General features: G+C 44.4%; 1 protein-coding gene and 1 pseudogene across 1 annotated transcript; both read left to right on the top strand.

Moving 5' to 3' along the window:
• The first annotated feature begins 36 nt into the window (after window positions 1–36).
• On the top strand, window positions 37–1,488 carry LOC143537890 (glycosyltransferase BC10-like). The gene has a single exon (XM_077031556.1). The coding sequence runs from the start codon at window positions 87–89 to the stop codon at window positions 1,311–1,313; it is 1,227 nt and encodes a 408-aa protein (XP_076887671.1). The 5' UTR covers window positions 37–86; the 3' UTR covers window positions 1,314–1,488.
• A 2,244-nt stretch (window positions 1,489–3,732) lies between these two features.
• Window positions 3,733–6,065, top strand: LOC143537888 (putative clathrin assembly protein At1g03050; annotated as a pseudogene).
• Window positions 6,066–13,117: the final 7,052 nt, after the last annotated feature.

Here is a 13,117-nt window from a genome sequence, read left to right as displayed (position 1 = left end):
GAACTTCATTTGAGTTAGAGCTTATTCCATCAAAAGCAAACGTTGTAATATGCTAGCATTTCCACCTCCCATATTAACTACGACTCATGTCTCCCACCCCTCTCTCCCTCCTTTGCGCTCTTCTTCTTCCTCTTGCCATCGTTTTCACCATCAACGACATTACCACCACCACCACCGTCACCACCACCCGTAAAACCTACAACCGAGAAAACCCCATTTCATCACCACCCAAAATACCCACAACCGCCCCACTTCCGCCACCATTTATAGAAAAAATTGATTTAGATGATAATAATAATAATAATAGTACTGATATTGATATTAATACCAATAATAATAATGATAATGATAATGACAATGACAATGATGCTGATGACGATAATGCACTTTTTCAGCTGGCGTCTCAGGTCAACCCGAACCCAACACCAGGAGCACCAAAAAAGCTCGCATTTATGTTTCTAGCAACCAGGCCATTGCCGTTAGCTCCACTCTGGGAGCGTTACTTCAACCGAACCAAACGACATAATCTATACAACATATACATACACTCCGACCCTAGCCTCCGACACAACCTTCTTTACCAAGGCGTGTTCGCCAACCGCACCATTCCATCCAAACCCAAGCGCCGCCACACCCCCTCACTCGCCGCAGCTCACCGACGCCTACTCGCACACGCCCTACTACACGACCCAACAAACTACATGTTCTCCTTACTCTCCCCGTCTTGTATCCCGCTTCACTCGTTCGATTTCACTTACAAAACGTTAATAAACTGGAAACGGAGTTTCATCGAACTACTCGAACACGAGGACAATGCGTGGTGGAGATGGGCGGCGCGTGGGGACACGGCGATGCTACCGGAAGTACCGTTTGACGAGTTCCGAATCGGGTCTCAGTTTTCGGTTTTGACACGTAAGCATGCCACGGTGGCGGTTAATGACACGCGTATATGGTCCAAGTTTAAAGTGCCGTGTTTGCATGAGAATGTGTACAGCTGTTACCCTGAGGAGAGTTACTTGCCTACGCTCATGTCCACGGTAGACAGGAGTGGATGCGTGGCAGCTACACTGACGTTCGTTGAATGGAAAGGTGGTCATGGCGGTCACCCGCGTGCGTTTCACGGATTGAAAGTGGGCCCGGAGTTGATCAGGGCCATCCGTAGACGAAGGCCGAGGTATGGTGATGAGGAGATCAACGGCTCAGATGTGTCTGTGAGGAAACGGAATGACCCGTTTCTGTTTGCGAGGAAGTTCGGGTCGGATACGGTGGGTGGGTTGATGGATATAGCTGATGACGTGATATTGCGAGATTAATGTGAGTGATAATAATAATATTATAATGAAATAAATCATGGCAAAAGCGGGAACAAACCCGTGCTTTATGATTGTAATAATTTGTAATTTATAATAAATGGTTACTTTATTATGTTAACTTGTAATTATTATTTCCCTTAATATAATCATATTCCGGTATAAAGATAGGTTTTATACTTTTATAGTTTTGAGTTTTGCCGATTTCAGAAATATTTCATTCATTTCTGCTCTAACACCATCCACATAGGTCGTATGTCATTAGTTCTTATCTATTGCCACAATATATACACTATAAATAGTACGGAGTAATATACTATATATGATATTTAATGTAAATTTTTTTATATTTTTATATATTCAATACAAGATATTTAAAAGTATCACTTTTATATATATATTTTTTCATAAGCAAATCCTTTTGCATGTTTATAATTTTTCTTCCTATGTAACTTTTACAAAGTTTACAATTTATTACTATATAGATGTAAATTTTAAAAGTTTAAAAAATATTATGTATAACTTAAATTTCAAAAAAGGAATAAAGAAAAAGAAAATAAGGAAAAGAAAATAAAAATCAATAGGGTTGGAACCAGACTCCATTAGGGGAAACAATCTACCCAAAACATGATACAAATATAAAAATATTTTTTTGGTTGATTGGCACGACCCCATTTATTGAGCATATCAACTAAAACATGATTCGCTTAAAAAATTGTTAACTCAAACAAGACTTTCTAATAAGTATGTTCATATGTAAGCCCTTGTAAGAGTTTATGAAAAGTTGATATTAAGATTTAAGAGAAGGTAAGTAATAAATTTATAGTATATATTTTAATTATTACTTTTTCGAGTTTTCCATAACCATATTTTAAAACTAAATTTCTTTTTCAAACATTCGCATCATTTCTTTACTTTCAACATTTTTATTTGTTATTTCAACTACCCATTTATTATTTAATCTCTTGTATTTGTGTTTTATAATCACGAGCCAACTATATAAACCAATTATTCAAAAACAATTAAAAGACACTAGGAATATTGTTTCATTTGGAGTAAATTCTTTAAATTATTTGGAGTAAATTCTTTAAATTATTATTATTATTATTAAGTTGGTAGATATTACTTACATTCATAAATGAGCTTAAAACGAGTTTACCCAAAATAAGACTATATGTGAATCCTAAAAGACACGAGGAAATATGTGGTTCGAGTTAGATTAAAGAATACATTCCGCTAACCCGAAACCAATCCACCCGCTAACATGGCGTTTTTGCCCATATGTAGGGCACCCAATGTGTGTGCACTAATTCTATGGACAAACTTTAGAAAAAAATTATTTTGAAATGATTTGTTTAACGTCTTTTACTTAAAAAAATAATAAGTAAATACATTAGGCTTTCCAAGTTTGTCATTGTCATAGACCGAATACCGACGAGGTAGCCATTACAAACCCCGTTGGTAAGTTCAACTATAAATAGAACGAAGATGCAACATTTATCATAAAACACAAACTAATATTTATCAAACTAGATTGCTAGAGGTAGTGATGTCCATTCAATTATGTTATCATCTTCGTCTCCGAGCTATACCTCCTTATTTAGATCCTCAATGTTTATTTGCTAGTGAATATAGTGTTGGTCTTGGAATTAAATCATGGCAAAGATGGTCTTGGAAGACACCTCTTAGTTTGTGGTGTCGTCATCTACACATGTAGATCACATGTGTTAACAAACTATGGTTCTTCACTTGTTTTTTTTAACAAACCGGCTTTCTTTTTTCTTTTGTGCGTGTTTGAATTTATTCCTTGACTATTTTAGGTCGTTATCAGTTAGGTTCATTATGTTGACGACAACAATCCCGAAAAATAAATTAGTAAAAAAACAAACAAAAACGACATGGGGACCCACAAGGTGTCGCTTTTGAGTCAACATGAATTTGGTCATTATCGGATTATAGCCTTGAAACAAGCAAATTTCCTACCGGCCTTATCATTTAAACGATTTTTAAAAAAACAATGAGTTTGATCTCACGTGCCAAGTTTTCGTCTTCCAGTGCGCATTTTAGCAATCTGGATAAAAATGGACATGATGCTTTATTATCTTCCTCACAATCGTCCACATTATCATGCTTAATATTAGGAAGATTTATGGTATCCAATGCCAAGGCTAAAAAAACTACATCCAAAATTAAGATAACTATGTGTTAGACAGAAATAACAACACATTAGAGAAGAATTCAAATTTAATCTTGTTAACATTGTTGTTCTTCCATAGAGGTTCTTCAATTGTTAACAAGAATAAATTCTTAGTCATACCTGACAACAATAAAAGAAGTCAACCAATTGGAGAATCTGCCTCTCGAGGGAGATTCTCCATTTGTTCATTAAAAATTACGTCAACCCGCGGTTGAATCATCTCCAATGGAATCAAGCAACTTCAGGAACGCCTTTGGCCTATTCAAGGATCACACTAGTCTAACCCTAGCCAAAGTTGCAACCTTTTCGGATCTTCGAGTTGCTATTGTTAAGGCCACGGATCACAAAGCTTGTCTAGCAAAAGAGCATCACATCCAAGAAATCTTAACCCTCGCGTCATATTCGTGTAATCATGCCGCCTCTTGTGTTGCAACCATCTCTCAACGCTTATGCAAGACGAAAGATTAGGTTGTGGCCTTAAAAGCACTCGTCTTGATCCAACGTCTTGTCCAAGTAGGAAGCCCGGATTTTATGCAAGCGGTTCTCTTAGCAACATATGTTAATGGCACACACATATTGGACATGTCAAACTTTCAAGATGTGGCTTGGGCTAATTCATCGGATTTTTCGGCTTTCGTACGAGCCTATGCTTTGTATCTTCGTGAGCTGCTAGATTCCCCGATACAAGAATACGAGGGAAGGTTTGGGATGTTTTCGCATACAGAGGGCGAAGATGTGCTTCTAAGCCCCGGAACCCTCGTTGTTGGAACAAGTCCAGTTTGGAATATGCAAAACATGCAAATTTGTTCAAGGATACAACATTTAATGAAACAACTTGATTCCTTTCTTGCTTGCCAACCTATAGGTTAACATTACTAGTCTACTTTCAATGGGTTACACATTTTTATTCAACTATTATTACTTTCCAGCTAATTTTAAGTTTTACCCATGTTAAAAGTTTTATGTTTTTTTAGTAAACTGCGTTTTTCATCCTTGTGGTTTGTCTAAATCTGCGGTTTTAGTCCAATAGTTTCAAATTTGCGATAATAGTCCTTGTGGTTTCATTTCACTTGCAATTAAACCCGAATTCATTAACCCCGTTAAGTATGTTCATTAAACTCATCAGCGTACTTTTCACGCGAGGGGCAGTTTTGTCCCTTTCCCCCAAATACACCCCGGCCCCTCACGTAAGGGGGCTTGAGAATTACGAATAGGGTTTATTTGGGGAGAAAAATGACAAAAATGCCCCTCACGTGAGGGACACGCTGATGATTTTAACGACCAGACTTAACGGGGTTAATGATCAATTTGGGTTTAATTGCAAGTGAAATGAAACCGCAGAGACGAAAATCACAAATTTGAAACTATTGGACTAAAACAGAAGATTTGGACAAACCAAAGAGACAAAAACCGCAGTTCACTCTTTTTTTTTCATATACTTGTCAAGTAAGCACCCTAAATGATGATTTAATATCTCTATTGATGACGATTCAGGTGCTGCAAACAATAATAGGATTGTGGCAATGGCTTTATATCCACTTGTTAAACAAAGCTTCCAGCTTTACCACGAGATAATGGAGATAGTGTTTATATTGCTAGATCGTTTTGAAGAACTCGATGTAATAGACTCCATGGACGTTTTTGAGATATTCTGTCAAGTGGCAAAGCAATACGAAGAACTCGACAGTTTTTATTATTGGTGCAATGATGCCAACATTGCAACGACTTCAGATTATCCAGAGATAACCAAGATTTCACAAATGAAACTAGATGAAATGGAAGAGTTTATCAAACAAAAGATAGAATTAAAGCAATATGAGCTGATTCACGAACCAAAACTTGCGCTCGAGCTTGAGCCTGAGCCAATACGTGAACCCGAACCAGAACCACAGGTTACACAACATCTCATTTTAGTTGAGCCATTGCCAATAACCAAAAGATACAAAGAAAAGAATAAAGAGACAAAGGCTCAAGATATAGGTGATTTGTTATCTTTTAGAAATGATTTCCCAACAACACAAGACCATTCTGACCAAATGGCTCTAGCAATATTCGGCTACGGATTAGTAACCGAAACTATAGAGAACACCGCAACTCAACCATGGGAACCCTTCGACGAGTCTGCTGATTGGGAAACGACTTTGGTTCAAACCGCAAGTCAATTATCAAAACAACAACCATCCCTTCCAGGCAGATTAGATACATTGCTTCTTGAGGAGATGTACCATCAAGGAGCAACACAAGCTGCTATTAATTCGGGGAGTGCAAGCAGTGTCGCATTTGGAACCATCGGAATGCAAGCACCGCTAGCATTGCTACCATCAACTTCAGCTAATGGCATTTCACCGGGTGAAGACCCCTTTGCCGCGTCATTTGCAGTGCCGCCACCTTCATACGTGCAAATGTCGGATATCGAGAAGAAACAAAGGTTACTAACGGAAGAGCAGATGATGTGGCAACAATATCAAGGACAAGTAGGAATGGCAGCTACCATATGTATATGAAATTTGGGTTGTATATATGTGTGTATGTATGCATGTGAACACTTATGAACCCTAGCTAGCCTTATATATCCCCTTGAAAAAACACTAAGTGACCCCGGGCAGATTACGGATAATCTGGGGGTTAAATAGATGTTTCCCACGAGGGTTATGTCCGGCAAGATGGTTCTTCTTCTGATGACCTGCAAAACAGACACCGTGAGCTCATCACTGAGAAAGGGGAGGGGTACCTCCTTGTGACCACCCTCCGGCGTGAGAATCAGACTAGATTGCTCTTGAATATAAGTGTATATTAAGAGAGATTGCTAGAGAAGATAATATGATAATACCATTCCAAGGTGTTGGAGTATTTATAGCCGAAGGTAGGTTTCCAAGAAGGTACAGCCGGCTGAATAGTATTCATGTTCTGCCAACTGTGGGCTACGCACATGCCATGCTGGTGGTTGGTGGGTAGGCAGCGGCTGATAGTGACCAGGCCGGCTGTGTACTATTCCTTTTCCACCAACTGCAGGCTATGCACGTGCTACGACAGGTTGGTGAGTAGGCAGCGGCTGATAGTGACATTAAGTAATAGAGCATGCTGCTCGTTGTACTGTTGTCAGTGAGCTGTCGCAGCTTTGGTCAGATCTTTTGTCCATACCTCGTCAGGTACAGTACAAAAGATCCTCCAGTAGCGTACGGACTGGCTCATTTGGGCGGGAGTTTTCCCGGCTTTGGGCGGGAGTATTCCCGGCTTGCTCACTCCTTCTTCAGGTGACATTACTGAATTATTTAAGAGTTAAGTGCCTTGTGCGTGTAGCCTTGCTGCGCGGGTAGCCTTCCCTGATGGCTAGTATCCGTTGCTGCGGGAACAGGCGGAGTACGTCGACCATTGGGAGGCTTTTCCTACGGGAACAGCTTGCGTACTGCGCGTAAGGACGTCACGTCTCTGAGCATGGTGGGTCCTACGGATCCAGTTGGTTTCTGCGCAGACGTCTCTCTTCAAGGTGAGTCTTGCGAGTTTAGCCTTTGCGCAGACGTCCCTGTTGAAGGTGAGTCTTGCGGGTTCAACTGCGCAGACGTCCCTCTTTGAGGTGAGTCTTGCGGGTCCAACTGGGCTCTGCTGGGACCTACCTCTTCAAGTCCCCCCAGTCCAATGTTCTTCTCATGAATTGTTAATAAGTGAGGTGAACTTTTGGACTTAAGCAAAGGGTTTTGAAAAGGGTTTAGTTTTAAGGTTTTCCATGGGGATTCTTCCCGCGGAAGTACTGATGTCACGTGCAGAAATTCCCGACTTTTCTGCTTGATCTTTGGGTATGATGCGGGTAGGTCTGTAACCTCCTCGCAAGTCAGGAGCGTTGAGTTCCACTTGTGTAGATTCTCCATGAGGTTTTGGTAGTTTTGAACATAGTGATCAATTATGCTAAACAACCAATTCCATCTTGGAGCTTCAAACAATCTAGTTCTCGACGTTCCCGCTATGCGGGGATGTTATTCCCGTTTCCGCAAGCATGGCCCAGAAGATCCTTCTTGGTTTCAATTCCCTGCGGAGTGCTAGGTATGTGAAGGGTTTCGCCTTGACACTGTACCCACACTCGTCTTATAGTTACTTTACTTCCAAGGTATTCCTGGCTTCAATTCCCTGCGGGTGCTAAGTATGTGAAGGGTTTTGCCTTGACACTGTACCCGCACCCGTCTTATAGTTACTTGGTTGCCGAGGTATTCTTGGCTTCAATTCCCTGCAGGTACTAAGTATGTGAAGGGTTTTGCCTTAACACTGTACTCGCACCTGTCTTATAGTTACTTGGTTGCCAAGGTAAGGGGTATAGTCCCGCTTACTTTTGAATCTTTTTTAATCTTTTTGAAATTCGAAGAGTTGGTGAAAGGATAAGAACAGTCCAAACTGTTGAAGGGACGGTTGCGTAGTCCGACGGTTTCTTCTGACAGTTTCAGGACGTGCAGGAAGTTATGGCGACGTGACAGTATATGGTCGTTCCAGACGCTTTTTCAGGCGCGTGGGCGCGAATTTTCGGGCGCGTGGCCGCGAAGTTTACGGCGCGCGTCCTGTCAACAGCTGTTGCCAGCTTGCTTTTTCCACGTGTCATAGTTTCATTGCACCTGCGTTTTCCTCTCTCTTCCGCATTAAATTCATCGCATTCATTGCGATGAGTATATAAAGGGAGGAGAGGATGCATCTCAACTCACAGTTTCACTTTCTTCTTCTTCTAAGCGATTTCCGGCGAATACTCTAACTTTTCCGTCGAGCATTCTCCTGAAATCGTTCTTCACATCCAAAACATGTCTTCTGTTCATGATCTTGAGGCTACCGCCGAGGAGTCTGACGTGTATGCCGAGAATCCGTCGTCTACTTCTGATAAGGACGATAAGAGTACTGCTGGTGAGTGCCAGTGTGCTTTACCGTCGACCTGTACCAGTACATTGTTAGGAAGTTCATGCTCGAGCCTTTCGAGCCTGAGTTTCCTAAGCCTCATCAGACAGTGTATGATGCCCCCAAGGGCAAGATAGGGGTGTATGCCGCATTCTTCGTCTATGGGAATCTCAGGTTCCCATTGACGAAGTTTGTGTACCGTGTTTTGGAGAGACACGGTGTACATCTGACAGAGGTACACCCAATGGCGATCGCCAAGATTCGCCATTTTGAATGGGTGTGCCTCATTCTGGGCGTGGAGCCCCATGTCGACCGCCTGATGACCTTCTATTCCTGGAGGTGCATCCAGGGGTGGTATACATTGGTCACTCGGATCAAGGGTTTGAAGATCTGCGCTACCGAGCGCAGTCTTCGGTCTTGGAAGCGGGAGTTCTTCTATATCTCCGCTCGCGTCGTCCCCATAGCGATGACGTTCAAGAACGGGAGAGCTCTTCCGAACCTTCACGCTTCCAACTACCAGGAGGCGGAATGGTTCTCCAAGATTTCCCGGGTCCAGTCTCCGGTTTACCGCTTTGCGGATTCCGGGATGGTGATGCTCGGGATGAGCCGGGTGTGGAAAGATGCTGGGCGGAGGCGCCACAGATTCCCATCGTCCTCGAATACGGTTTGAACTCTATCCCTTACGGTATGCTCCGTCTTCTTTGCTGATTTAGGGTTTTTCTTCTAACTGTCTCGTTTTGTTTCAGAGGGGAATGACTTACAATCGCTCCTGCATCGGCGGGAGGCTGGTGGTCCCGCTCGGCTGGGTACTCGTGCTCTTGATGAGAATGAGTTGCCCATCCTTGAGCAAATGGCGGGTCGGTTTGTGGAGGTTTACCCGCCAGGCCACGAGATACTGAGCGCCACGCGGCCAGGTAAGAGATTATTTAACCCTCGCCCTGTCAATGCTCAAACCTCTGACGGAATTCCTCTAATTTTGTCTGATGAGGAATCCGCAGATGGTCCTTTCTTCGCGAGGAAGAAGGATGCTGGCGGGAAGGGGAAGGCGAAGGTTGCCTCCACTGCCGATCCGGTGAATCGGTCTGACTCAGAGACCGAAAGCGAGGAGGCGGCGGGGAACCTTGGTGATGGTGAGACCACTGTTCCAGAGGTTGAGACAGCTGTCACCTCTGAGCAGCCCAGGATGACGACGGTGAGCGGCGTGAAGAGGCCGGCTCTATCTGGTTCAACCCCCGCCTATCAGAACCTTCAAGCTGAAGAGAACTCGTAAGTATAATTTTCATTTACTTTAACTGCATATCCTTCCGCCATTATATTTAACTATCTTGTCTTCATGCAGGCGTGGATGCAACTGCATTCCAAAGTGGCGCGGGGAGGAGCACCTCTGGACCCATGACGGTAGGTTTGGTCAACCTACCCGAGGCGATGACCCAGGCGGATGCGCCTGTTTGCAGTATTGGTTCAGTTGCTCATCCTGTTGAGGCAACTGTTCCAACTGTAACATCATCCCCGCCGGCTGTCAGTGCGATCTTCACGGAATCCTTCACTGAGCCGGCGGTGATATTTTCTGCGGGTTCTTCCACAGCGGCGGCCACGGTTGTGAGTTCACCTCCAGTGAGTTCACCTCCGATGGTCTCTACCGCAGCGGCTTCGACCGTGCCTCCGGCCCCGGCGACTACCTCGTCCCCGGCCGGTTCAGCAGGTATGTTTGGGGTTGGGGCGTCTAGCCAATCTCTGCCTCCTTCCCATCTGCCTGACCTCTTGGATGGATATCCGTTAGGTTCAGGTGATGGGTTTGGTGGCTATCGGCCTGTTGTCGACCCTACAGGTGCGTAGGGTTATTTTGGCCTCTTTTTTTTCATCTTTTCCTAACTGTTTCTTGTTTTTTCAGTGTCGGATTCGAATGAGGTGTATGTTCCGCGGTGGAACATCCGCCGGGGAACCACCCTTCGGACGGCTGTGGACTGCGTCGAGTGGGCACGCCACGCCGCCCCCTGTGGTGCACTGGGAGAGGCTATGTCAAGCTACCAGGAGGGTAGGCTGATAAACGAGCTTCGAATTCTCCTTGCCCGAATGCAGCCGCGCGTCGAGCTGCTTTGTCGTGAAAACGACAAGTTAAAGGCGGCTCGTATCCAAGAAGTAGCTCAGGCGCGGGCTATCCGGGAGGAGAACAGGAGACTTTCCGCAATTGCTGCGGAGAAGGAAAAGGCCTTCAAGGCCCTCGAGGTTGAAGTGCAGGCCCGGATCGAGGCCCGTTCCAAGGCTACCCAAGCTGTTAACGAACAACTTCGGTTGGCTAAGGAAACTGCGCGGAACGCGACCGAGAGGGCCACCAAGGCTGAAGCCGTTGCTGAACCTCTGCGCGCCGAAAATGAGGAGCTTAAAGCCAAACTAGAGAGGCTTCAGCAGGCTCATGACGCTTTGGCTATGGAAGACGCCAAGAAGCTTCAAGAGATCTTGGATCAGAGGGGTATGCTTGACCATACTGAGCGTAAGCTGAAGGGCGTTGAAGAGGCTGCTTCTAAGGAAGTGTTGCTTGCCAACCTTAACAAAAATGAAGCCGAACGCGCCCGCAACCAAGCTCAAGCTACCCTCCAAGAAGCTCTGATTACCAAGGAATGGCTTCTACGAGAAGCGTTGTCGCAGGTATGCATAGCTTCATAATGTCTTTACGCTTTTCATGATACTTGGAAAAGGTTTTGACACTTGTATTTTTGTTTTGTAGGTTGTGCATCGGGTCTTCACGGACACATCTTACGACGATGCCATGAGCGCAGCCCTCAACGCTTCTCATGAGGATGGGGAAAAGGCTGGCTTCTTGCTTGGTCTGGGGTTTGTTGAGAAGGGCATCCCGCCTTCCAACTTCCCTCTATATGATGTAGATACTGAAGCTGCGTATGACCAAGCAGTGAACCAGTATGCTGCCTTCCCGCATCCGGTGGTGGAGAAGGTGAACGAAGTTGCTGCTGCTGATGATGGGCGAACCATTCTCAAGACCTTCCTTGAACCGCCACAGCCAACTGATGGTGCGGGTACAAGTGGGTTTAGAGGGAGTGGTCCTGAAGCTTGAACCTTTAGATCCCTTCCCACTGTTAGGATAGGTTTATGTTTTTGTATAGATTTACACTCTTGTAGGCGGGTAGATACCCGGCCATTCTTGTAATACTTGAATTTTTATGGAATGTATAAATCTTTGTGCGGGTAGGATCGCCACTTTCAACTGGATGACTTGCTTTATAGACGTTATATGACTTGCTCATGCATATTATAGCTTAATTTGGCACTTGTTTTGCCGCATAAACCATATATGATTCGCTCGTGCATACTTTTAACTTAGCAATTATCGTGTTTTGAACAAGTTAACCGTTCGACGCGCGGTTGTCAATAGGTTAGTGTTCAGTTTCCTCTATCATGATTGTGCGGGTAGGACCGTCACTTTCATTTAGTGGGATGACCGATCTTCACCTATGACTGACCTGCGTGAAGGTTTGCCGTTTTTTGTGTTTATGCGGGTTTTGCCGCCGTCCCCACGCAACGACTTTTCACACTTATTTATGCGGTGAATACCGGTATATCAGTGTTTTGAATAAGTTAACCGTTCGACGCGCGGTTGTCAATAGGTTAGTTCGGTTTCCTCTATCATGATTTGTGCGGGTAGGACCGGCACTTTCATTTAGTGGGATGACCCAACTTTACCTATAACTGACCTGCGTGAAGGTTGGCCTTTTTTGTGTTTATGCGGGTTTTGCCGCCGTCCCCACGCAACGACTTACTTCCCCACTTATGTATGCAGTGAAGACCGGCATATCAGTGTTTTGAATAAATTAACCGTTCGACGCGCGGTTGTCAATAGGTTAGTTCGGTTTCCTCTATCATGATTTGTGCGGGTAGGACCGGCAGTTTCATTTAGTGGGATGACTCAACTTTACCTATAACTGACATGCGTGAAGGTTGGCCGTTTTTTGTGTTTATGCGGGTTTTGCCGCTGTCCACACGCAACGACGTCTCCACTTATTTATGCGGTGAATACCGGCATATCAGTGTGGAAAGTTCATAAGTACAAATGTAAGATCATCAGCGTCAATGTGATAAGGAGAATCATTTCCATTAGAAGTGGCTCTGGGCCTTTTCTTTACAAGTTTGGAATTGATCTACATGCAACCTGTGTAATTGAGCTCCCTTCCATGTTCTTGGGATGGGAGTGTCATCGAGCCTTTCGAGCCGATATGCACTTGGTTCGGAATCTCGTTGTTTACGCAGTATGTAGTCTCCAACATTGAAGCTGCAGTTTCGTGTTTTTCCCAACTGGGGTTCAACACGCATTAGCCTGCTCAGCGTTCATTACGCCACGAGTTGCGTGAGCGTCCCATCTCTGACAAATGCTTCGACGATGTCCTTCAAGTCTAAGCATTCCTCGATGGTGTGGCCTCTTGTCCTGTGGTAGTCACAGAATTTGCTTTGATCAGCGTTTGGACGCTGTCGGATAATTGGAGCCTCTGGCCATGGGAGCCTCTCAGTGGCGAATATCTCGGTGACGCTTTTGGTGAGTGGCGTCCATCTGGAGTTCCGGTTCGACAAATGCATGTTGTCCTTTCCGCCTAACCGAGGGTGCGAGCCGGATGAGGTGTCAAAGTTTACCCTTGACTGCCAAATACCTAGCTTCCTCTTTTTGTTTAGTCGGGCGGTAAGGACGTTGCTTTCTCTTGTTTTCTGGGTGTAGAGGTTTGTGCTTTTGGGAAGA

Source organism: Bidens hawaiensis, unplaced genomic scaffold (genome assembly GCF_021521415.1).
Source record: "Bidens hawaiensis isolate Kalapana, Puna unplaced genomic scaffold, B.hawaiensis_p1.1 tig00011436_1, whole genome shotgun sequence".
NCBI lineage: Eukaryota > Viridiplantae > Streptophyta > Magnoliopsida > Asterales > Asteraceae > Bidens > Bidens hawaiensis.
Note: the sequence above shows the minus strand (reverse complement) of the source record. Positions and strands in the feature narration are given on the sequence as shown.